General features: G+C 37.6%; 2 protein-coding genes across 6 annotated transcripts in view; both read left to right on the top strand.

Moving 5' to 3' along the window:
• Positions 1-19591, top strand: part of LOC124155522 — a 42663-nt gene extending 23072 nt beyond the window's left edge. For 4 of the 5 annotated variants that reach the window (XM_046529418.1, XM_046529415.1, XM_046529417.1 and 1 more), the window contains exons 7-13: positions 7096-7297; positions 9963-10133; positions 12803-13029; positions 13562-13744; positions 16265-16447; positions 16967-17434; positions 18999-19591. In XM_046529418.1, the coding sequence (XP_046385374.1) occupies positions 7096-7297; positions 9963-10133; positions 12803-13029; positions 13562-13744; positions 16265-16447; positions 16967-17434; positions 18999-19130 (1566 nt within the window). In that variant the 3' untranslated portion in view covers positions 19131-19591. The remainder of the gene's footprint in view (positions 1-7095; positions 7298-9962; positions 10134-12802; positions 13030-13561; positions 13745-16264; positions 16448-16966; positions 17435-18998) is intronic. The other variant, XM_046529419.1, reaches the window with a different exon arrangement.
• Positions 19592-22780: 3189 nt separating this feature from the next.
• Positions 22781-26356, top strand: LOC124154926. The gene has a single exon (XM_046528701.1). It carries the CDS (start codon positions 22781-22783, stop codon positions 26354-26356), a length of 3576 nt encoding a protein of 1191 aa, XP_046384657.1.
• Positions 26357-27071: the final 715 nt, after the last annotated feature.

Below are 27071 nucleotides of genomic sequence, written 5' to 3'. Positions count from 1 at the left end.
ATGACAGAAAAAGGCCTTCCGAAAGACATTCCGAAAATGGTGGAGTTTTGCCTTCGTAATTGCTATTTGCCTTATATATTGCCTTATATATCAGATCATTTGCCTGCCTGCAGATCATTTGGACCTAAAGACGGGAGCTGGAACGTACCCGAAACTGTCGTCCGCAAAATATGAGTCAACGTGGAATGAACCCGAAAAATAATCACCAAAATATCAAGTTACAGGAGGATAATAGAATCCTGTTTCACCCTTCCCTCTTTCTCCCCCACTGGCCTTTTCCTGCCTACCTGCTTCGAAGTTCCCCATTTCTGGAGGTCAACTGCTGCATGAGTCATCTATTAGCCCAAAAGATGTCTAACAATGACTTTCGGCAATTGACTTTACACCTTTATTGGATTAAAATATTAGTCTTGTGCACATAATTTAAAAAAAGAATAAGACCAAACACAACAAATTTCTGACTTTATTTAAGCATTTTAGGCAGGAAATAAATGTCAAAAATGTCAAACGACGGAGACTTAGCGTTCTGGCAAAACTCGATATCCTCGCAGCGGAGCTTCTCGGAAGTTGATGCGATATTTTTTCCGAAAACATATATCAAGTTACAATTTATGAGTTATGATATAAATCTCAATTGCCTCAGTCACAGATGAAGGGATATTTTCTTAGGATATTTGGTTTCTCCCTGCTAGCAATTCAAATTCATCTGCTTATCTCATGAGAACTTCATAAGATGGACTGAAAATAATTGAAGAAGAAGAAAATCCGGTGAAGAATCATGTGTATTTTGCAAAACGCCTCGGGTTGTCCACTAGCACTTGACAGTAGGAGCGGGTGTAAAGCGAGCTACCTGTTGAAAATAACAAGTTGGATAAAGCAGAGTATCAGATGGGCATGCCACTGAAATGGCGTTTGGTCGATAAGAATGTATATATCAGACAGAAATCCATCGTGGCAATGTAGATGCCGAGACAGCATGCAATCATTTTTTTGCGAGGTGTTGTGTCCCCTTAGGATATTTGAAAGAGATGTTTGTTGAATCAACTACATGCCCAAATTGTTACCATAAAATAAAATATTCCATTAATCAGCTTAATTCTTTTTTGAATCCTTTAAAGGAAATCCCAATTACTCGCAAAAATCCTGGGTTTCCTGCTGCATAGGCAACCTAGTCAAACATTCCCGCATTCATTGTTTTTTCCGTCCATCCCCTTGTAAACAATAAATCTAGGTTCCACTGTATACCTTTTTATTTATGCATTCATCAAGTGAAAAGAAGAAACGTACGTTTAATATGCTTTGCAAAATTCTAGTATTCGAGGTATTCGAATATTCGAGCAATGATTTAATATTCGAATTTGATATTCGAGTTCGAGAAATCTGCTATTCGACCCATCTCTAAATTAAAGCACTAGTAGATTACTTAAATCATTTTACAGCATGCATTAAAAATTTCACTTGGATGAGAAAATATCACTAGAATTGATACCAGAAGTCTGGAACCCATACATCCCTAGTATTTATTTTTTTGAAATAGTAGGTATGAAGAGCATTAGGTAGTGAGTTGGAACAGTAATACAACTTTTACTGAAATTCACTGATTCATCAGTAAAGAAACGAAGGAAAGGTAATGTGACTGTTTTCAACACTATTTGTAGTATCTGAAGTATCGTTTTACCGCATTGATCGTTTGAAGATAGCGGTCCTGACAATTTCCTCACATCCATCGTTTGACGAAAATGAGACGAAGTGTTTACTACGTGTTATTTGTGGCTTATAACAACAGACACATATTTTGAATCTTCCCCGGGAGATGGAAATACATTGGGAGAAGATCAGTGCGGTGGGATAGTAACATTAGCACATTTCCCAAGATCCGTTATCCTCCTCCATTCAGCTTTCGCCTCTCCCCCTCTGACGCTTTCCTCTTCTCCAAAATCGAACATTAGGTCCCAGCTCATGTAGGGATCATATTATAAAGACCTTAGCTTTGAAAGAAAATATTAAGTTATGTGAGAACAATAGATGGGTCATTCCATGCCAAATCATCACAGAAAAGTGGACTTTTCAACCCGACCGTCTCATATTTGCTTGAAATTTGGTAGGAAGTTAAAGCACATGAAATTGTACTCATGAACAAAATTTTAACCCTCGGCTTTACACGGTATGCATACAGCAGGGTTGCAAACATGACAAAAAAATGCAAAATTTTCCCTCGCGTTTAGATTTTGAGATACTGATTTTTTTTATTCCGAGGTCACACTGTGTGACCTTTGACCTTGAGTATCAAAAAAATACATCTTAAATTTTATTGGGAAAAAAATATGTTAAACAGTTAAATGCATTCTATCGTTGGTATAAATTTCATTTTGGGATGGCTTTGGCAACAGGAGTAAAAAGGAAACAGGATTTGTTTCAATGGTACTCTATAAGAACATTTATTTTTTTTAAATATTAGGACACAAAACCAGTATTTAAAAGAAGTTGACACTATTGACTCCGAATTAAAACTAATCTGCAATGTAACATGCATAAAGAACATGGGTGTCAAAATGACACCCTCCCGGCATTCTTGGGGATACAAATTTCACGGAATTCTAGTGTTAATGAATATCATAATTACGTGCCAAAATCCTGTTTTCTGAGATATAGGTAACCCAGTCAAACATTCCTGCTTTCATCGTTTTATTTGTTCATCCCCCTGAAAAACGGTAGATCGAGGTTCCACTGTATTCCAAAATAGGTGCCCTCCAATCTTGTGGATGAGTTGGTGATGTTGTAGCGTGGTTAACTTCCACCATGGGGACCAGCTTGCTATTTAAGTTTAATTGTAGCAAGCATATGCAAGATAATGCTTTATCATCATTATGCCTAAAGGTATTTAGCATTGTTATTTTGAACACAGTACTAAAAGTGCTAAATGAAAAATAATTATTTTAAGTCAAATTAAGGCCCATTCAATGAAACCACTGCCAATAGGGTGGTTTCCTATTATTTTTTTATTGCCTAAATTGAAAGATTATTACTCCTGGAGTATGAATTTCATGCTTTTAGATTTTTAAATGGTGATATCTATATATCTAGAGCTGATATGCCGCAGGCTGCTAGCAGGTAGCTGAGTACCCTGCTAGCTGGTAGCGCTTGGCTTAAATAAGGATTATTAATACCTTATCAAATGAAGAAAACTTTCCGACCTTGGACAGTTTTAATAGGTGATTATTAAGAGATGTTTCCCTGAGCTCTGTGCCTCATGCATGCATTGGTAATCTCAGACGATGTAAAACTCCTATCTCCTCGAATAGAAACTAGGTCCTTCTGACGTCACGTGGAGTGGCATCGCATGGGCGCCAATCTGGCCTTTTTCAAATGAGGATAAAATTGACCATTAACATTTGTCTAAGCTGGGATTTCTAAAACCAAATAATTTGTATACAGTAAAACTTTGATTTTACTCAGTTGGAGGGACCGAAATATGGGCACTGTGTAAAATCAAAGTGTGTAAAATCAAGAGTTGGTATTGAGGAGCAGTATAGTTTTCAGGATAACTCTTGCTCATTATTTTTAGAACCCTTAGTCATACACTTTTGTATAGTTCTGATTTGAGCCAGAACCGGATCCAGACAATCAAAAGGTCTCATATGTGTGCCTTTACGGTAAAAGGGCATGAAATCCTTTTCAGTCGTATCAGATATATGTTTCCTGGATTCAATTACTCATTTGGGGGCAAGAAAATGAAGCCTAATCATCTTATTTACTCACAAGCAACACCACAGATGACGTGTTACCTTGAGAAAAACAACGTTGCATTCCTGAACAATGTTTCCCATGGTTGAATAACATGGTAGAATTGCTAGCATTTCTGGTACTAAGATTACTTCTGTTACCCAGGAGAAATGTCGCAATGGTGATACTAAATGCTCGCGGAGCAGAGGAGCTAATTTTCGAAAATATTGTCATTAAAAGCAGTTTTCAGGAAATCCGTTTAACCACCTGCAGACAAACAAAGATTGGAGATTGAAGAAATGAGATATTTGAGGATAGTCATCCAAATTAACCCCATTAACAGGGAGCAAAATTTTGCTAATACATCACAAAGGCTTTACACCCTGTGGGCCTGGGTTCAACTCCTGGCAGTAGCAGAAACTTATCAGAGATGGCACCTTCATCTTCGACCTGAAGACGCTGGCAGCAGTGCCAGCGAAACTATTGTCATCACCAACAAACCTATGCGGTTGCACCGGAAACATGGAGAAATTGTTATCAGAGATGGCCCTATCCCTACTTGAGAGTATACTTTATTATACGTTATACTTTTTATACATTATAATGTGGAGGACACTTCCAGTGCACCAGCAGATGGGACGTTAACCCCTTTAAGGCCTATCATTACAACCTGGCTAATGCCAATATAGGGTTCCTATCCCCCCAGCCCTTACTTCATGGCACTAATGACCCCAGCTATCAGTATCCTCCTTCCAAATAGCATACCAAAGATAATACGGAGCACATAGGACCCGGGATATTCGGAAAATCAGATTTTTCCGGTGTTTAGATCACTTTTTTAAAGTGAGCTATTTAAATAACCGCGCAACTACCGTTAAAAATTATTAATAGTCGGAACAATCTTTCTTATTTATAATTTTCACGTATTAAAAAACCATTTTCCCATGAAAATTTAGCATATAGGGTATAGCTTCTCTGTCGGCATTCTTCCGCGAATTCAGCGCCGAGACCTTCGGCTCACAAGCCGTGTGACTCATCTTAACGCAATATTTTGCTTCCCCATGTCTGATAACAACACCGGACACTTTTTGTATTTCGATTTAATTGCACTAAGCCATTCCTGAGTTTAAAGGGACTGCCTTATCACTCACGTCTTGATTTGACTTCAATGATTGCATGACGATTGACGACGCGAGTTATTCTCCGAGGGCATTAACTCCCGTTCCGTTAAAAATAAACGCTTGCCACCTAGCGGAGTTAAGATAATAGCTATCGATGTTCCAACCATGTTTCACTTAAACCCACTGAAAATGAGATACAAGTTGAATCAGCTCTAATAAGCGCGCCGCGCAATCAACTTTCCCTCGCCTCCATTCGTCCCGCAGATGTGGGGTTAGCCCGCGGAATGAAACAATGCATGCTGCCTTTACCATCGTGTTGAATCACCATCGACTTACGTCCATACTAGAAGTACGACTATCTTTTTTGGATCACCTTGGAAGCCAAAATGTTGGCACGGGAGGATTTTTAACGGCTAATTTCGCCCTTATATTTCGCTGGGGCGAAGGAAAACATAGCGTTCGCAAAATTCTAGAAAACCTTCCGTTAGGGATAGATATTCCGTAGTTCATAATTCCAGATTAACGACCATCTACTGTAATTACAATATATATGTTATAAATAGCGTCGATCAATAAGTCGAATAATAAACGAAAGGTGATAATGTTAACCCTTTCACTGCTGTGGACGTACCTAGTACGTCCGCACGGCAGACTGCGGTGGACGTACTTTTTCTTCCTCCCTGCCATGCGTTCAGCACTTTCACGGAAGCACTTCGAAGGGACCCACTAATCCGCGACCCTTTCCTCGACGAATTCTCCCACGCAGGACCGTCTCATCGGCCCTACCAGCGGGGGCCCTACCTCCGGAAAAGTGATCGCTCTGACTGAAATGTGAATATCAATCAATCAATCCGATCATCAAAAAATGATTGTTTTCATCGAACTCCTGCCAATCAAGCAATCAAGTACGTCTTTGAACCGTTTTTTTGCGATGAAAAATAACAATTTTGTTAACTTTGATATAATGGCCGTTTTCCGGTGCTCCGCAGCCACGTTTTGTTGCAAAGTTAACGAAATCGTTATTTTTTATCGCAGAGACACGGTTCAAAGACGTACTTGATTGCTTGATTGGCAGGAGAGCGATGAGAACAATCATATAGTGATGATAGGATTGATTGGTTGATTTTCAAAATGCAGTCAGAGCGGTCACTTTTCGGGAGGTAGGGCCCCCGCTGGTAGGGCCGATGAGACGGTCCTGCGTGGGTGAGTTCGTCGAGGAAAGGGTCGTGGATTAGTGACCTCTCGGAGGGTGTACCACACCCATCCTGGAAGTACCTGCTCCATGGGCCCAGGAAACGCATTTTAACATTTTCGCCGCATGTGAGGAGAAGGTTTCCGGAGATTGAACAGCAGCGAAAGGGTTAATATCTCCGGGGATCATTTGTCTTAATCACGCATGCACGGCGATTGCCGTATATTTTAGGTTTCGATATCCTTCTACGGCAAATATTAACTAAGAGCGATATTCGCGTTCGTAAAGGAGCCTAAAATATTACTGAGAGGTCGTAGTGGGAAGCAATAATTAGATTCACGATGTTTTTAGTTTCACGCTCAACAGCGCGACGTCATTTCAACCGTTCTTGTATTCATTTTTGTAACTCATTTAGACGAATAAATAACCTAACTTCATATTGCTCCAGTCGGGATTTTCAAAACAAGTCGAAAGACAACTGCGTAAAATCAAGATTAGCGGCCTCTTTGGGGCTGGGGTTATGCTGCGCAAAATCGAAAAAACTGCGTAAAATCAAGAAAAGATGTAAAATCGAAGTTTCACCATTGGAATTCCCTATGCTTTCCGGCCGGACTTGAGTGTCGCTGCGTAAAAACGAGACTTGATGTAAAATCAAAGTGCGTAAAATCGAAGTTTTACTGTATTATGAATACACTATAGGTGGGTAAGGAATCGCAATCATTGCATTTCGTTTTCTTTGATGAAGGAAACTACCCTAATACGAGATGTTTTTGGCATTCCAAATGCCATGAATCCCAATCTTGTGGATCATTTGGGAGTCCAATTGCATGCTATATGCTGGTGATTGATCACCATCTGCCAAACATCCTAGAGATGGCTCGCAGGGTATTATGTAGATGTAGAATAATATGGCATTGAAAAAGACACAGTAAGGTACGTGGTCTCCCCTAGTTACAATTAGAATTCTTTCTCTGAAATGTAAAATTTTAATGCTGATTGTTCGTACCGTCCTTGTTACAATAATCCAGCTAATGAGTGAATAATCTTATTTTCCTACAGACCATACATCTTGTTAAACTTAAGCAGAGAATTATGCATTGTGGTGAATGCGAAGTTTGTCACCGTAGTTTCTCAGATAGAAGAATGCTTCGCCTTCATCGGGACACAGTGCACCATAAGCTTCGACCGTATCTCTGTAATTTCTGTGGGTATGCAGCATCCTCAAGGTCAACCCTGAAAATGCACATGCGTCAGCACACAGGTATAAGTGAAAGTTTTTATTGCTTTTATAAAAATTACTTTTTCACTCGATATGAGTACTGGATAATATGGCGACTGGCTTGTTAAAGTCTTTCTCACCATATTATCGCCATTTTTATTTCAATCTACATCCACAATCAAAATCTTCAAGTGAGTTCCTACTTTATCAGAATTATTAATTTTGTGCTTTTGATCCAAGATTTGGTTCATATATGCCAAATATGGTACAACATTATAAGGAATTAAATACATCACATACTCATTAATGACGTAAAACATTTAATCTTTAAATAATTTAAACTTTAAAGCATTCCTTTTTGAACAACATTCTCTTGTTGACAAGTTTCAAAACACTTTGAAGCTTGTCATTAAATAATAGGTAATTCCATGGCCATTGGTCCAAGGGAAGCATTGAGCTTATTATTTGTTTTTAATTGATAGTGAATAAGTGGTAATACTGGTTTTGAATGTGACTTGTATGAAACCTTTAAGGCTTTGTGAGTCACGACTTTCTGAGATACGAGTGAGATAAAATACTACTAGACTCCCTCTCGATTTCTCGATTAATATGCTTGATACACCGAGTCACGAGCTTTTCTCAAGATGATTCAAGATCTCTGTTGTAGTGGATGCAATTTTTATGGGCCTTGTAGTATCATGCATTGTAGTAGATTAATATTAAGTTCCTTACACTTGCGTGACACTTTCATGATAATACCAAAAATATGGAGATATCTCTTAGTTCTACGCCTAAAATTGAGAAGATAGCAGAGCCTTGGCCTCAACATAGGGCCTGCTATCAATGGCCACACACAATTTGCACTTCTAGCACTAGCACTCATGCAATAAGGTAAAACAAGATATTAACTTGATAATTTAGGCTTCTGTCTGTCACAGTTGCGAAGCACAATTTTCATGATCAAAATTTTCACCTAACACAAATATATGATCCATCAAATACACGCCATCATCTTCGATAATGGCGTGTATTTGATGGATCATTTGTTAGACACGCTACCAATATGTCCCTCCTCAGCACAATGTGTCTTCTATGTCTCTTCCCTCCTTTCCCCATCCTTCTACTTTTTCTACGTGGATTTTGATGTCCTCAAGTCAGGGAGCCACCTTGTTCATTTGGGAGCATATGGGAGGAACTTGAATATAACTATTTTAATTGAGTTTTTGTTAAAACTTTCTGAAACAAACTTTGTTTTTTATATATTCGAAATCGCGAATGTATGTTTAAAATTGCATTAAAATAACTAAAATATTTGTATTTTATATTATTTTTACATTTTTTTTGTATTCCAATGACTGTATTTTGTTTTTAGCAAAAATGTGCATTTTTAATTTTATCTTTTGGTTGCAAAAGCAAATATTGTTTACCGTGTGAAATATTTTATTGCAAGATTGCAATATTTTAACAAGCTCTAGATAAAGGTTGTAGCCAATCAAAGAAATAATCACTTCACGAGGTATTTAACGAGTTTAGCAATAATGACAAATATTTCGCCGTAGTTCGTATAAACGAATCCCATTTGCTCCTGGGGACCGAGCTGAGGTTCGTAATTTCAAAACATTTCTATGATCGAAACTTCGTACAATTGAATAGCGCCATGTATTAAGCATAGGCTTTTCGCCGGGACCGCAATATCACTTCGTATAATTGAAAACTGTGTAAAATCCTGCTTCGTATAATCGAGAGTTTACTGTATGTAAATAACTTTAACTTACTTATCTAGACATGTAAAAAAATTACCTTTTGAATTTTATGAGAGCACCCAATTGACATATGTATTTATTGTTATAAAAATGAATCAAGTGTTGTTATAAAAAAATAGGCATGGAAGCATGGCAAAATTTCTTAGTTGCTGACATGGCAAATTTAGTATGGATAGAGTATTTTGTGCTGGGAACCTAAACTTAAGCGGGAAAAAAACCTTTACAAAGAAAATCTCAAGCTTTAATCTCACTGTAGATTCAAAATTTTTTCAAATTTTGGCAATTTCCATCATGCATAATGAACTCAAGTGGAGAATAGTAAGTATAATTACATGAATAAAAACTTGTCAAAAGAAGTTTCACATCTTGTGGAATGAGAAGGAACTCTTATGTACATTTCACTTAGTTAACCTGAGGAATCAACCAGGTTATTTGACAGGTTATGGATAAAAATAACATTAGAGCCCTGCCTGCACTTGTACATGGAAGGAAGATTAATTATTAGCAAAACACTAGAATAGCTATAGACTTCATGTTACCAATAGTTTTTGGAAACCACATGAACAAAGTTGCGTTGAATAGACTCAATGGCATTAATATGATAGACCAAGACATGAGCTTTCCACGGAACAGTTCTCACTTATATATAACACTTGAAAGATGTACAGAACCTTATTAATTTCAAAACTTCTATTTAGTAAAATTGTTTGAGGCCAGTCCAAAGTGCTAGATGTTCGCTGATTCTCAGAGGAGTAAGTAATGAATCCTCATCCAATTTGAATACTTAAAATATTATCAGGTTACTGCTATATTTGATTTTACTTTCACTTCACTTAAGGAGAGAAAGAAAATTTCAAATTTCAGTTAGTGATAGTTTATTTTTATTATATTGATGTTATGCTAAGTGCTCTAATATTTTTTATTCTCTTGTACTGAATATGTAGGTGAGAAGCCATTCCAGTGTGATGCATGTGATTACAGAACAGCTGATCATAATACATTGCGTCGCCACAAGATGCGTCACTCTGGGGAAAAACCATATAAATGTCCTTACTGCTCATATGCATGCATTCAGTCCAGCACTTACAAGACACACCTAAAGAATAAACATCCAGGTAAATAGATAATTGTCCTGTTTAATACAGCTTCATTTTTCAGGTGTAGTTACATTATTTTATAGGGAAAAGTTCGGTTTTGATTCCTTTTCCTTGATAAATTTGAGTAAATTATTCATCAAAAGTTTTGCTGAAGTTCCCCCTCCCACCCCACCTATTGGTGTTAGCCTGTAGATATTGGCATTAGATAAGTTAAACAAAATTATAGGGGGCACTTTGTGAATGTTCTTTGTGGCTGTTCAGTTATTTTTTAGAGTTACTGTCTGGCAATGAGGATTTTTTGTTGAAATTCTCAATTTTTTCAGAAATAATGAAATCAATTGAAATTTCATGGCCCTAAAATGCTTTTTTAGAGATTTGTTTGTGGTTCAGTTCTTATGTTTATTTAGTTCCTGAGGATTATTAAGTCTGTGGTTGGTCTCTCTCAAAATGCAACTGAAAATATAAAAACTTCCTTTTTACAAATTAAAAAATTAATGCTTGTCAATGAAAGAACTTCAAAATTTGCAATTTACAGTGAAATGTTCTAGTTCGTTTTTACTTACTCATCTATCTTCATGCATATATAATTTAATTCCTGATGCCAAATACACCTCCCTGATAAAAGTCTTTCATGTATTACATTGGTAGATGAAAAAGATATTCCTTGGCATTTGTGGCCCCATGTGTTAAGAAATTTAATTTTAAAAAAATTGATGATATTGATTATGGTATCTGTTGAATTTTTTTACCGATACATCATGTTGCTACTGGTCCATTTCTAGTTCTTTTTGTAACAATAAAAAATCATCCCTTTATTCCCTAGTGTATTATTTAAATTGTATTGAAATACTGTGGAAGTTCAGTTTAGCAATACCTCATAATATTACGGAGGCTTCCGCGGTTAGTTGATTGGTGATGGTTTTCCGGGTTTACAGTAAACCCGGAAAACCATCATCAATACCTCATAATCTCTGTAAAATCTCTCGTTATATCCTAAGGTAAAGGTTGAAGCCTTTCAATTCTCTTATTCACCTTTTTTTTACCAATTTTCTTTTGTAGCAGTGCCATTTCACTTAGGAATAAGATTGTTTGCCTTTTAATTGTGTATTTGTGTAAGTTTGTGAATGAAATATGGCATAACAATTGTTGGTGCTCCCCTCCAACAACCATGTATCAGTGGCTGTTTCCTGCACAGAGTAGCGATGTGATTACAGATCTGGGATTGCCTGGGTGGCAATGGCAGCAACAATATCCCATACACAGCACCAAACAGTTATATCCCACAATGCAGGATGTTTTTTAGCAGGATGCAGGTTCTGTGAACATGCTGCGCAGTCGTGCAGTGCAATCCAAGACACTCATAAACAGTAAGCATAGGCTCATGTGAAGGCAATCAAGGCAAGATCTTGCTTTGATCGGCCTCCAGAAACTGGGAGAATTGAACCCTTTAAGACCTAAAAAGGTCAGTTGGTGAGGCAGGGTAAGGATGAAACATGTCTCCATTGTTTCCATGTAACTTGATATTTTCCTTTGAGGCAAGTGATTTATGCTCTGTGGGGTCTTGGAAAGGAAAAAAAATGGCAGAGGCATAGGCTAATGGAGGGCTGAGTGTGGTTATGTTAAATCTACGACATGGTTATTATCCTACAGCGCTGAGATTCCCCCGATTGTTGTTCAATCTCTTGGGAAGATTCACACTGTGCGTGTCATGTTTTGCCTTCAAATTTACAATGGCTGAAATTCTATTGCTATAATCATATGAGAGATTTTGAACAAAATTGTTCGTAAGTAGGACAAGCATCGCAGTGCAATTGCAGATGCGAAAAGAGGATTGGAAACTCTCTACTCCCTCTAATAGGACATTGTATACACGAAAACATTGATTTAAAATTTTGGACTCATTCAATTTCTACAAAGAATTTGGATCCGAAGTATAAGGTGAAAGGCATTATCCATGGATATTTGGATCCGAGGTATACAACCCGACCCTCCCTTGTAAGCATCATAAGGTTAAGACTACAAGTGAGTACCTGCTTATCTACGAGCACCATACATATCATGTATATTTAGTTGAAAAATGCCACGCAAATTTTTAGTGTTGAAAGTGGAAATTTTGATAACTGTCAAAAGTCCAGGCATACGTCTGTAACATCGTGCAATAGGATAAAAAAAACCACAAAAAATTTTTTCTTTAGCTTCGGTGCTGAAAATAGGGGTGTGTCTCTTACAGGTGGTTATGTGGTAATTACAGCTTAACTCGTTATGCGATGCTCTGAGGCATTATATCTCGTAATACCAAGGGCATAGGGTGGCTTGGACTTAGAACCCTTGATATATCCATATTGTTTCATGTAAGTAAATCGCAGGCTTTTTGATGGTACACTGCCAATCACTTGTTACTATGTGAACCTTGCTATATACTGTACTCACTAAAACGAGCTTCCATTATACCTTGGAAATACCATAGCAATAGTAACAGCAATGGGACAATATTTGGTCCATGTTTATAATAAAGTAGTGTTCAATTTAAAAAAACAAAATTTGCTGATGATCAATGTCTCTGGATATAGGTAACACTCTGAAATGTTAATCATCATTAATTAATTAAGGTCAAGAAAAAGAAATCGCTGTAATAAATTTTGGTAGTTTATGTTAGTAATTATTATGTTAATATCTTTTCCTACCAGGTCAAGATGATGGGTTAATGTTCAGTTGCCATCTTTGCTCCTTTCGCTCGATTAAGAAGGAAAATTATATTACCCATATGGCAGATCATGAACATGGTGCAATTCCTGCAACAGGCAACATTGGCGTTAAGAGGTCACATCGCACAAATGGTGAGACTGCTGATTGCTCCAGTACTGAGAAAACTGCAAAAACTTCCACCAGCCAGCGCTCAAAAAAGAAAAATGATGTAAGAATCGAGCTTGACTTTTTCATGTGTGCATGAGTGAAGCATGATAGATTTTGAAATGATGATCCTTCTTAAGCAGCAATGTTATTGCATTCATTGTTGCGAGCAACACACACATACTGTCTCTTCTGGTGGGCCCCAATTAAATGTAATCATCTCCAAGTATATGTGCATATTCACTGCTGAATGCTATACTTCAGGGAATGGGTCGACTTTAATGCATAAGTGATTCAAATGTAAGTCATCATCAGGAACACGCACTACACATGTATTAAATTCTTTATCCCAACCTGCCTTCGACTGTTCTAGTCAGGCCACATTTTCGCCCTATTATTTTTGGCCTGTACTATTTTCGACTTTACCATTGCCCTTTTATATGGGTGTTGTGTGTTCCTATCCCTTTCTTTCCCTTTCTCTCAACTTATATGTATCTATATGTGTGCTCACAATGCTGTGGGAATGTATGAATGGATGTATGCTCTTTCTCAAATACATTATCTACACAGTTTATTGAAATAGTCTTTTTTTGCAGAAATCTTTAAATAAAGGTGCTGCTCCTAACTCAAAGAAAGGGAATAAAATGGCTAGCAATGTTGAATTAGATAAAACCAGCAAATTGGTTCTTGTTGAGGAGCATCTATCTGAGATTTGTAACAATGACAGTGAAGGGTCGGCTCTGCAAGTTGAATCAGACTTGGATCCTTTAAGAACTCCGGTAAGTTTAGGTGGTTCATAGTAATTGTCATTTTTGTTTTGGAATGCCCTTTGTCCCTGTTTTCATATACAAGAATTGCCATGATAAAAATTCCCCTGGACCGGGAATCGAACCACGGACCTTTGGCTTTCCGGGCCACTCAACCGGCTGTGGCTTCTTGGAAGTCCTTTCTACCTCGCGTTGCCATCCTTGATGGACCGCGAGGGCCTAACACCTAGTGCCATGAGCCTCAGTATAATTGCCATCAGAATTAAAGAACCTGGATAGTGTGGTGGTCTGTGCAGTGGCCTGGAAAGCCAAAGGTCCGCGGTTTGATTCCCGGTCCAGGGGAATTTTTTCTCATGGCAATTCTTGTATATTTCACCGCCGTTCACGCGGCAGGGTTAGAAATATTACAAACCCTGTTTTCATGTTTTTGTAAATGAACTTACATTCACAAGTAAAATCATCCAGCTGTGGATCAGCTACCTATGTACAGAAAACTCTCGATTATACGAAGTCAGTGGGACCGGAAAATTGGCACTTCGTAAAATCGAGTTTCATAATTTCAAATCTTTTTAATAAGTCATGAAAAAATGTTCGCTTTTGTGTCCTGTGCCCTTTTTTGTCTTTAGAGGCATTACACCCATGTCTCGTATAGTGCAATTTCGATTAGCGCAATTTCTATATAGCGCAAATTCGTTCCTCGGGGAAACATTGCAACGCAGTGTAGCCTAATCACAAATCTTAAACGCTCTCGTGATAAAACGTGAACTTGCGCTAAGTACACACGAAATTTCTATCATTTTACGCCTATTAATATCATTGCTTGCCTTATATCTTCTTTTTTGTCTATATATTAATCAAAATCCATTGCTGTGCAATGGCCAAAAGTATTACTCGTCATTGGGTCCACATAGCCCGCCTACCGAAGGAATTTATCTCGTCTCCTTAACAGAATGATAATAAATAATTTAGATCGTTAATTAAGCTTGGGGCTAGTGAAATGAGTTTTTTTTCAGCAATACGGTTTGAGATGTATTTTTGCCGTCATAGGTTATCGGGCGATTGACTTCCAGGTAGAGGGTCTACGCTAAAGCCTTCAAGGTCATCGGTATTCACGGGGGAGAAATGGAGCGGTGGCCGAGTTGCGCATGAATAGCATCAACACATAAAAGGGTCCGCTATAGAGTCTCAAACACAGTGGCTTCGTTCCCTCCCCGCAGTCGTAGGCCTTCTGCGTCTCAGGAATACAGTTCAGCAGTAGAAGGTGATTTAGATAGAGCCATACAGAGTAAAAACCAAGAGAATATGGCAAAAAATAGGAATGCGTGTAGAAAAATCAAGAATTTATCAAGAAAAACCATAAACCTAGTAGAGGAATTGAAAGAGGTCAATTGCTTTGAAAATGGAGAGTGTCAAAGCGATATTGCGTGGAAGTTTAAACGCACGATGCCTTATTCTGAATAAAGACGAAGTTAAAACAACAGTGACCTCAGCCGCACCATGGTGGTGGTCATCAACACCATTTTGGTGTTGGCACTCACCATGGCGAGTTTCCAACGCCGGAAAACCTTCACCAAGAGTCCTTAATCTCTGTAATTTCTGGCGATCTGTTAGAAATGAAGTTAACATGGAGTGCACAGTCTCAAATTCATGTAGTAAACTGTCGTTTGATAAGTAAATACAGCACGCTCCCGATTATCCAGGCTAATGATGGGGAGAGACAGCATGAATAATGAGATAACATGGATAACCCAAAATTTTATTTAAATGTCTTGTAAAGATCATAATTTACCTAAAACAAACAATGTATTATTATTTATGCATTTATTCTGTTATGTTAGTGTGCTTCCCGGACTCATTGAGAGCTTTCTTCGCCAGTTCGCAAACTTTTTAGCGGGAATAACTTGGTTGTATTTGCATTAATAATGCTCCATATTAGGCCTGGTTTCGATACAGAAAGGTGGTTTGCACGAATGCTTCAAAACCACTGCTCGACATTGGAACTACACTGTCAGGCACCACGCCACGTAGTCGCATCTCGCACAAGTTGCCTGGGTTGCCACTGCTGCGGGACGTGCATCCATGATCACAGTGCGCGATCAAGGATATATCAAATTTTAGATCAGAACAAAGAAAGTGAAAAAGTTTCTAAATTTTAAAAGATAATTTTAATAAGAGAAAATATAATTTTAACTTTGAAAATGGGTCAAACTACCCCTGCTGTCCTTTTAGTGTTAAGGAATAAGAGGGACTGTAATTGTGGAAAAAATTCTTGGTGGGTAAGCCTTGTATTCTCATCATTAGAGTCAATTGCTGGCTGAATCCTTGCATTAACTTGCTGTTCCAAGTGTTCTTTCTAGAAACTGTCCACTGAAAACATTTGTACTCAGTATAACTTTATTGTTATGTTTATCTTGTGCAGTAAGGTCAATGGTAGAGAAAGTCGTGCTCCCTTTTCTCTTTGTCTCTCCATTCTTTCACTTGATTTGACTTCGTTGTTTTAGTAATGAATAATTGTAATTTTTTTCATTTGAGGAGCTTGATGAAGGTCCCATAATCCTCAGTGTTCACTCTGCCCCATCTATTGAGGATTCAAAGGAAATAATTATTCCTGATAGAAGCCCACTTCTCAACCACCAAGGAGATAGCCTTAGTGAATCTCAGCAGCAACACTTCATGTATAGTTCTTCTTTGGAAGGGATTATTCAGCAGATACCCGTGAGTATAATATTTCCATGATTCTTTGTCAACTTTCTAATTTATGGATGTAATCTTTGTCATTAATTTTGAGGGATGGACTCAATTTGTCTACTCATGACAAAGAATCAATTGAATTCATTAAAAATCTTACAAAGAATATCATTTTATCAGTGACATTTTATCCATTGACTTCAATAAGAAGTCCTCGCTCCCTCTTACAGCAATGTCAGTGCACTTAGTCTTTGTGAACTCCAACAAAATTTGAATTGATATGGCTTAAGAAAAGTGGTAGTTTTTAGGTAATTATAATTCCCAATTAACGAGCCTCCAAATTATGATCATCCTTAAATACTAAATGTCATATCAAAGTTATTTCAAAAATGAATTTTGAACTTCTTTGGAGGTACTGTGATAAACAGTTGCAACATATTGGAACATGATGTATGAATAATTATTTTCGACATAATAAGTATATCATGATGCTCTCAATATTTTGTGGTGATTGGTATTTAATAATACAATTTATCTCCCCTTTAGATGCATCATTTGTCGAATGTTGTGGTGTCTCCATGGCAAGCATATATACCTGGACCACACAGTAGAAATGCTTCGTGTGAAAATGATCCTGATGGAAAGGAAGATGAAGTGACTCTGGAGCCCGAAAGTGCTCTCTCATCTAATGGAGACACGATAACCTCATCTCATAATATTCTCTTTCCAAGTGATGGTTCAGCCAACATTAGACCCAATATGTCTGCATCGTACCCTATATCCAATACTAGTAATTCATCATCTTTATCTAGTAGTGATGTTGTGCATTTTAGCAAATCTCAACAGCAAATGATGAAGTTAGCAATGGGTCAGATTCAACATGGCTCTGTGATTCGTGTTGTGGAACATCTGTGCTCATCTCCTTCTCCTGTTGTCACCAATGATGCAGCCTCATTAGCTTCTTCAGGCTTACTGAGGTCTCCTACGCAAGAGGAGAGTATCACCATTTCACATGTTAGTACTGGATTTGTACTTGTTGTTATAACATATATTTTTATCTTCATTATTATTTTTCACTATGTGCGGAAAATAATTTTTGCAGGACACGTTTATATTGCCACCCATCAGACATACTTTCCAGGATTGTATTCAGTGTGTAATTGTTTGCTTGTGTTCTAATTGAACGACGTCACATAGCCGTAATGACTTTAAATGAAGTGGGGTGTAAATAGTTGGACAAAATTGTTGAAAAACTTGATCATTAGAGTCTCTGTTTGTGATAACACTTAAAGTTGAAAGTAAAATGACTTTGTAATATTTGGCGAAAACATTGTCCCGCAAAAATCTGAAGTGCTATTGGAAAATTTTATGGTGTTATTGAATTTTGGAAAAATGAAATGGTGGGTATTTTATGAGGTCTCATCAATTGAAGTTAATGATACCAGACAGTTGTAAAAGGAATCCCAATGTCAGGGGTTGAGGGTGTAAATTGTTGCAATATTTAAATTTTGACCCCTTCTTGAATACAATAGATTTTAGTTTTCTCTCAAACATCAGTAATCACCCAAGCTTTAGGTCAAGCCTCATTGAGATGAAGCCAAAATTGGTTCAATATATGCTTAGGGTTTATATTTTGTGCAATGTCTAACCAAGTACTTGATCTCCTCACAAGTGTTTAGTGTTATTCAGTCAAGAATTGGATATTTACTTCTATTTTCCTGATTCTGTTTAAACTTAACAGTTCTACGTGGTGGAACCACCATTAGGTGAAATAAACTTCGCTTTGTTTGTTCCAGAGTGACCATAATTACACACCATGGTTTTGATACTTACATCATTATCCTTGATTCAGTGTTGAAAACATGGTTGATAATTATCAGTGTGGAAAGTTCAAAGTAAATGTTCTTTTCCTATTTGTCTTCAGCTGTTGCTTTCAGGTTAAATCCTTTGTTAAACCCTCGGGGAAATATTTAGGATGGTATTGAAAGGCAATTTACACCATATATTGGCTCAAGTAGGTAGTTACTTTCAAAATGTACTGTTCATAATACAATGAGTCCTCACTTAACGTCACTTACCGTTCCTGAAAAATGTGACGATAAACGAAATGACGTTAATCGAAACATAATATCCCATAAGAAACAATGTAAAAAGTTAATATCGGCTCCTAGACCTAACAATTCCTACGCGAAAAAATTTTAGCGTATCATATCTGGGGCATTTTTTACGATGGGAATTCCACTGTATTGGAACTGGGAACTGTATTACCGCCCACAAAACGAACAACCTGCAACGCACGCCGCTTTGCGTTTTTTTTCTCGCGCAAAATTTAAAAGCCTTGACGTTATCGCAAAGCGAAGGTGCGATAAACGAATGATGGTCTCAAAATTTTCGTGACGTTATTGCGAAATGACATTAAACGGTGTGACGTAGAACTCTCACTGTAATATCCCATTTGCTTAGCATTTGTTTTTCTGGATTTGAGTTTGTATTTTTGCTAGTTGAAATATTTTCTGAGGTATTCTTTGAGATTTTATGTAATAAATACTTCAAAGTTATGTTCACTTTTTTATTGCAGATGTCCATGGCTCACCGTGATGAAAATGCTTCTGAACACATCCGTGGCGATGTGTTAGTCACTACTGAAGTATGTGATGATGAAGAGGAGCTCAAGTACAAAGTGACTAATGAGTTGAGAGAAATCTCATAAAGATTCAGATTTTCGTGATGGTCTGGTATGTAAACCATGTTACAGCTGTTAGAAGGATGTTTTTTCCAAGATTGTAATAATTCAGTAAGTGGTGAATGTGTTCGAACATTTGAGAATTTTTGAAAACTCCAATGTTAATAATCAGTATTATGAGAATGTCATAGAAATTTTATTTTTTTCATAGTCTTGTATATATTATGAAAATGCATTAACTTATGTTGCTTCCTGAGTTACTATCTTTTGTAAAGAGTATACCAGTGTAGTTTGTCAATTAAGTTATGTATCAGACATTCCAATTGTGAATTTATAAGATAATATTTTATCTATGTCTTTTCATGTAATTTAAATTCAATTTTATTATAGCTGTCAAAATGTTTTTACTGTTAATTTAAAAAATTTGAACTTCCAGTGTGCAAGAGATCTTCCATTGAGGTAGTGAAATAAATATTTTTAAGAACTGCTCTCTTTGCTATTTCTTGTTGGCTTGAGATATTTGTATAATTTGTGCGTTTAAGTGGAAGGTGAGTATTATGTATTGATGGTATAATATGTTAACCAAATATGATAAAAACTCGTGATATGCAATTCCTGCTAAGGTTTGCACGACAATGCTCATGATGACTGCAGTTTACAGGGTACTCTAGTTACAGACAAATGCTGTTGGAATACCCAGAAAACTGTGCTCCAACTGATAGCATACTTCAATTAACATCCTTTGGTTTGAACAGAGTTGGTTTCCTGTAGGATTCTATTAATGCTGAATTGTGACACATAAAACAAATATGTTGCTTATGGTACAATATAATGAGAGTAAATTGCACATGAATATGATTTGAAGGAGGTGGATATTTGCACTTCATCACTTTGCACTCATTATGGCCTCTTCAGCTGTGGAGAACCTCGCATTTCATAATTTCTTTGCATTGGTTGCAATCGGGGGGAGTGAGATAATTGCTAATTTCTGAAATGTTAAACAGGGTTCGTACCAGTCGGGGAAATAAAATTAGCACTTAGTTCCATTCTCTGGTATGGTAAATTGGAAGATGGTCCGGGAAAAACTCCAGAGGTGCAGCAAAAAGATGAGAATTGTGTCTAATGTGCAGTGTTGCTGCACTAGAGAGGTTCGGTAGGCATTTTGCATTTCTGGGCTGAAAGGCATTGAGTGGCACAGACTTGGGGCCATTGGACTTTAGTTCTTCTGTTAAGACTTCATTTCAAAGTATAACTTGCAGCATTATTCCATTTCCTATGTAAAACTTCTTTGCCATTAAAATGAAGTCAGTGAAATTATAGAAATGGATTGGAAATGGAAACTTGGTTTGAACCCTTTTGAAAGATAAGTTAATGTAGCCATGTTTTTAATATTCAAAGTGGTAGAAAATACGTACATATTTTAATGGAGTGAGTTAAAATAAGTAAAAGAGTCTCTGGTAGCTTTTTCCTGTCTTTAGGTTTATGCTCAAGAACAAAGTAATTTACTAACATCTTTCATATGATGGTTGTCAAGACCTAATGTGTGGTTCATCTTGAGCTTTTTGTGCTGCTTTTTTGTATCCAGTGATAGCACATGTTGCCTATTATGTGGGGACAGACTCCATCCCCTAAGACCCACATTGTTACCAGATTTTTCTGTAATTTGACATTTGTACAGTCACTTTGTCACCCTAATTAAGTTTTAAATCCCATACTGAAATTTCAAGCCTTATGGCACCCTCAGAAAATGTCTCATATGTGGCTGGGAGGGAATGGACGTATGACTTCCGTGTGTGCATGTGGTTTGGTCTGGAGTGAACTCCACCCTTGTTGATACTAAACAATCATTGCATTGTAGTACTGAATTAGAGAGTAACAGGCCTGTGTATTTCCATATCAACATACTAATTGTGTGACAGGGTTAGCTTAGCAGAGCCATTAAGTTGCGAAAACAGATTTTTCATGAAGTTTGGGAAGTCTTCAATGTTCTGAGATCGGACTGGTTTTTTTGAATGAAATACCTCAGTGAAACTATGAGGAGATTACGAAGAATCCAACTCAAGAAATGCCAGATTGCCTGTCAGCTTTTATTATATCCAATAGCATCTATATTTGCACTGTAGAATGGATACTAAATGCTAGTGGGTATAATTAATGTGGTAATCTCACACTGCTCATTCCCTATTATTAATGGCGATACCAAATAGGTGCGCAAGTTCACTATGTTCCGTGATATATGGGAGCTCAGTCTCCATTTCCTTGGGACATAGGTGTATGTGATTTGCCAAATTTTAGATGGATGGAAAATCATGGGCAGTTGTAACAGTTTTTATGAGATTTATTTTTACTTTAATGGTTGATAAGGAATACTTTTTTTTAACTTCAATTGGTTAGGAATCGTCCTATGCCATTAGCGATCTCTTCCTAACTTGGGATCGTTTAATTAGGAAATAACTCTTGGTACACCGTGTACTATTATTATTACATATTTATTATTCTCTAACAGGCTTACAAAAAATATTGTTGGGGCCCAAACCGGGGATCTTGCCCCGGGAAATTTTCAAAGTAGTGAGTTTTAAGTTTTTTAAGCATTTTAGAAGAGTCATATGATCAACAAGAGAACCCTGATTAATCGAATCTCGATATCAGGACACTTCGGGGAAAATCGACCAGCCTGACACATTTTTTCCTCACACCCATAACGGATTTTTGAGGGGGCTCGCGCCCCCTCAAGCCGCATGGAGTTGGCGCCTATGTTCTCTAATGGAACTATGTATATTGCTATGTTTTAAGAAAGGGCATTATTCCGTATAATAAATATTATTACTAGATAATGGTCAGAATTGTAATCATCCCCCAAAAATAGGGCTTTAATTCGATAATTGTGAGCATGCACATACATAATATGCATGTTCGTGATTGTGAGTATAAGGGTGATCATTTTTTTCCTTTCGATCAACATTGTATAATCCTTCAATTTTTTGTACGCAATTCTTGAATTTTTTTCGCATTCATTCGTAACGGAAATGGTATTGCGATTAAGGAAGAGTGTAGAAAGATAGTCTTCCTAGCTTCCTGAGTCCCCTTTACGCTATGAACTTTGTGACAATGGTCGCAACCACTTGCTCGTTGACACTTCCGTGTTACATTCGTAATCCCCTGTTTTCACCGCGCATTTACCGACAATTTTGCGTACCATCGTATCCTAAAACGTCGTGTAAATACGCTAATATGCAATCATATGGCGTAATGCCTATCCTTTACACTACAAATGTGCTGACTACGGTGACAGCTACTCGCGCGTTTACTTTCAACAGTATAATCGTAATTTCCCGTTTACACAGCGCATGTACGATCGGTACCATTGTAACCTTAAACGTCGTGTAAACGCGCAGATCGTTTTTCTTCTGTCTACTTATAATTGCGCCAGTGCGCTTACCATATAAGCAATAATAAAGTTCTTAAAACAATTATTTACAACTCACGGTATCCCAGAAGTTGTAATTGTGGTATAAACATACTATGTTGTTGATCTTAATTTTAATAATTGTATTTGTCGTGGCAACACTTAAGTTGTTTACTTAAACTGTGTTATTCTTGCTGAATAAAACCTTGATTAGGTTTTTACTGAAACTGATATTTTACTACAATTTATTCAGCAAGAATTCTTTAGTAAGATGGAACAGCTTTTAAAGCCAGAAAGATTTGATACTGACCCTTCACATGTGGGTGCTGAATCGAAGTGGAAACACTGGAAAAGAACATTTGCTAATTTCCTGGGCCAAGTGAACAAGGTTTCAGAAGATGGTAAACTGCAATTACTCTGCAATTATGTATCTGCTAACGTCTTTCGGTATATTAGTGACTCAGAAAACTACTCAGATGCCATCAAAATACTAGATTCATTATATATCACAAAACGAAATGAAATATTTGCAAGACACTGCCTAGCATCTAGAACTCAGCAGACGGGTGAATCAGTCGATGAATATCTCCAGGTATTAAAACAAATGAGCAAAGATTGTGAATTTCAAGCAGTAACAGCTGATAAATATAAAGATGAGTACATAAGGGATTCTTTCATACGAGGCCTCAAGAGCTCTCGTATTCGAGAAAGATTACTGGAAAACACCAACGTCACATTAGAGAAGGCCCATGACCAGGCTAGGTCACTTGAGCTGGCTGAGCTACATTCAGCGTCTTATCTGAATACAGCAGATTCAACTCCTGTTGCTGCTGCTGACCATAGAGAAGATAGCCCTGAAGATACTACAACAACATCAGCTGCTTTGGTACGATCTGAAAAATGTTTCTTTTGTGGTAACAAACGGCACCCAAGGGACTCTTGCCCAGCAAAGGATATTATCTGTAGAGGTTGCGGAAAAAAAGGACATTACCAAAAAGTATGTAAATCAAGATTTAAACATTCATCTACAAATTCAACAGCTTCTACGTCGTTTTTGGCTTCTGCAGTAACAGCACCTCTATGCCTTCAAAAATCCATGACTAAGGTATTGATCAATGGAGTGGAACTAAATGCACTTATCAATACTGGAAGTTCTCTTAGTTTCTTGAATGAACGTTTTGTGGAGAGATGCGGAATAGTCGTTAAGCCTTACTCCGGTAAGATAACCATGGCTAATTCTTCTTTGAGTTCTGATGTTACTGGATGTGGTACGCTGACCTTGAAGATTCAGACCTATACATATGCAAATATTAAGGTGTTAATCATGAAAAATCTGTGTGCTGACTTCCTGATTGGGCACGATCTTCTGAAGAGTCACTCATCTGTAGAAATAGAATTCCATGGAGAACAAACACCTCTTAAAATCTGCTCACTAGCTACTGCTCGAGTTCCAGCAGCATCGCTATTTGCCAATCTCACACCAGACTGCAAACCCGTCATAACTAAGTCAAGACGTCACACAGAATCCGACAAAATATTCATCGCTGCTGAAGTGGAAAAATTGCTCAAAGAAGGTGTAATAGAACCTAGTAACTCACCATGGCGTGCTCAAGTTTTTGTAGTTAAGGGAGAAAATCATAAACCTAGGATGGTAGTTGACTACTCACAAACTATTAATAAATTTACAATGCTTGATGCCTACCCTCTCCCAAGAATAGAGGAGTTGGTACGGAATGTATCACAATACAAGATATTCAGCACCATTGACCTCAAGAGTGCCTATCACCAAGTACCTATTCTAGAATCAGATAAGCCATATACTGCTTTTGAAGCTGCTGGAAAACTTTACCAGTTCCGCAGAATTCCTTTCGGGGTAACTAACGGTGTCCCAGCTTTCCAGAGAAACATTGACAGAATTATCAAGGAAGAAAAGCTCAAAGGTACTTTTCCTTATCTAGATGATGTAACAGTTTGCGGCCATGACCAACAGGAACATGACCAAAATTTGGAAAGATTTTTAGGTGCAGTAGAAAAGTATAATCTGACATTAAACCAAGATAAATGTAAATATTCAACTAAATCTGTGAAAATATTAGGATATCTGATCGAAGATAGAGTTATAAAGCCTGATCCGGATAGGCTTGCACCTTTGATGAACCTACCTGTCCCAAATGACATGCCAGCCCTTCAGAGAACCTTAGGTATGTTTGCTCACTATTGCCGATGGATTCCCAAATTTTCAGAGAAGATTCGCCCTTTTCTGGTAAAAGGACCATTCCCGCTGTCTGAAGAAGCTGTGACAACATTCAATTCACTCAAGAAAGATGTAGCAGAGGCATCACACTCTGCAATAGAAGAAAATACACCTTTTCGAGTAGAAACTGACGCTTCAGAGTTTGCCATTGGGGCCACCCTGAGTCAAGCCGAACGTCCCATTGCCTTTTTCTCTAGGACACTTAATGCAGCTGAGCAAAGACATTCCTCTGTTGAGAAGGAAGCTTATGCTATTGTGGAATCACTGAGGAACTGGAGACACTACCTTATCGGAAGACATTTTGAGGTCATCACTGACCAGAGGTCTGTTGCCTTCATGTTTGATCAGTATCACTCAAGTAAAATAAAGAATGAGAAAATTATGAGATGGCGACTTGAATTAGCTAATTACAAATTCGATATCATTTACCGACCAGGCAACCAAAACACAACTGCAGACACAATGTCGAGGATTACAGCAAGTACCTACTTAGAGGGAAGAATGAACCTCAAAGAACTACATGATGCTTTATGTCATCCGGGTGTAACAAGAATGCACCACTGGGTTAGAGCTAAAAACCTGCCCTACACACTAGAAGAAATTAAAGGAGTGATTAATTCTTGCACCTGCTGCAATGAATTAAAACCTCGATTCTGTAGAAATGAAGGGCAGCTTATAAAGGCAACTTCTCCATTTGAGAGATTAAGCTTAGACTTCAAAGGACCCTTACCTAGCTCATCCAAGAACCGTTTTCTACTGACTATTGTTGATGAATATTCAAGGTTCCCTTTTGCATTTCCTTGTACAGATATTTCGGCATCTACTGTTGTGAGAGTATTGACTATGGTGTTTTCGCTCTTTGGTACACCAGCTTATATACATTCCGACAGAGGAGCTTCGTTCATGTCACATGAACTGAAATCATTTCTCACCTCCTTAGGCATTGCTACAAGTAGAACTACTGCCTACAGCCCCCAAGGAAATGGTCAGGTCGAAAGATACAATGGAATAATATGGAAGACTGTACTTTTGACCTTAAAGTCAAAAGGGTTAAAGACAGAACAATGGGAAGAAGTGCTTCAGTCAGCACTTCACTCTATTAGATCACTGTTGTGCACCTCAACAAATGCTACCCCACATGAACGTATGTTCACTCATCCCAGAAGATCTTTCAATGGTCGCTCCTTGCCTACATGGTTAACTAAACCAGGTCAAGTTTTAATGAAAAACCATTTGCGGCACAGCAAGTATGACCCGATTGTTCAGGAAGTCGAATTAATAGAGGCAAATCCAGACTATGCATATGTAAAGCTTCCCAATGGGCAAGAATCAAGTGTTTCCATTAGACATTTGGCTCCAAGAGGGGACTTCCCAGTCAAGCTTGACGGACCTCCCTTGAGCCCATCTATTGACTCCGGAGAACTGACATCACAAAACTCCTCATGCGATGAAGAGACAGGGCAAGATAAGGGCATACCTAATTCGAGTAAGAGTGTCTCTGAACAACCCAAGAGTCCATCTCCACAGAAAGGTTCTCCACGTGGACGGCAGCGAAGGCTACCAGCCTATCTAAATGACTACATCAGATACTAATCGATTTTTAGTGGGGGTGAATGTGGTATAAACATACTATGTTGTTGATCTTAATTTTAATAATTGTATTTGTCGTGGCAACACTTAAGTTGTTTACTTAAACTGTGTTATTCTTGCTGAATAAAACCTTGATTAGGTTTTTACTGAAACTGATATTTTACTACAGTAATTGCCGAAAAAATTCAATGAATTCTCAAGAGTTCAAATAATTTGCCAATGACTGGAAGTTCAGAATAATTGCTACAGCCCTATAATTATCTTAAATCGAATGGCCAAGTTGAAAGATATGTCCAGACAGCAACGGCATTCATTAAAAAATGGTAAGATAGTAATCAGGATACTAATATTGCCTTGCTCAAGTATGGAAATAGATGCACCAGTCATTTGGCATTTATCACCATCCCTTTGCACATGAATAGGAGGTTGCGAACTAAAATTCCATTTTCACAACAGTTGCTGATACCTCAAATACCACAAGATGCACATTGATGAAAGTAAATTAATTGCCAAAATCAAGCAAGATAAACACCTAGGCCCTGGAATTGTGGAAAGGTCAAAGGATAACGGATTTTTCGATAAGGTAGACGAGTGCAACACACTAAAAAAGAATTGAGAGCTAGGACAATTATATCTACGTGCGTAAAAAGTAACATCTCCTCATTCACTCAATTCATGGTTAATTCTTATAAAACTAGCAAGAAAACCATTAAACACA

The sequence above is a fragment of the Ischnura elegans genome, chromosome 3, assembly GCF_921293095.1.
Source record: "Ischnura elegans chromosome 3, ioIscEleg1.1, whole genome shotgun sequence".
NCBI lineage: Eukaryota > Metazoa > Arthropoda > Insecta > Odonata > Coenagrionidae > Ischnura > Ischnura elegans.
This window is presented reverse-complemented; position numbering and strand designations above follow the sequence as displayed.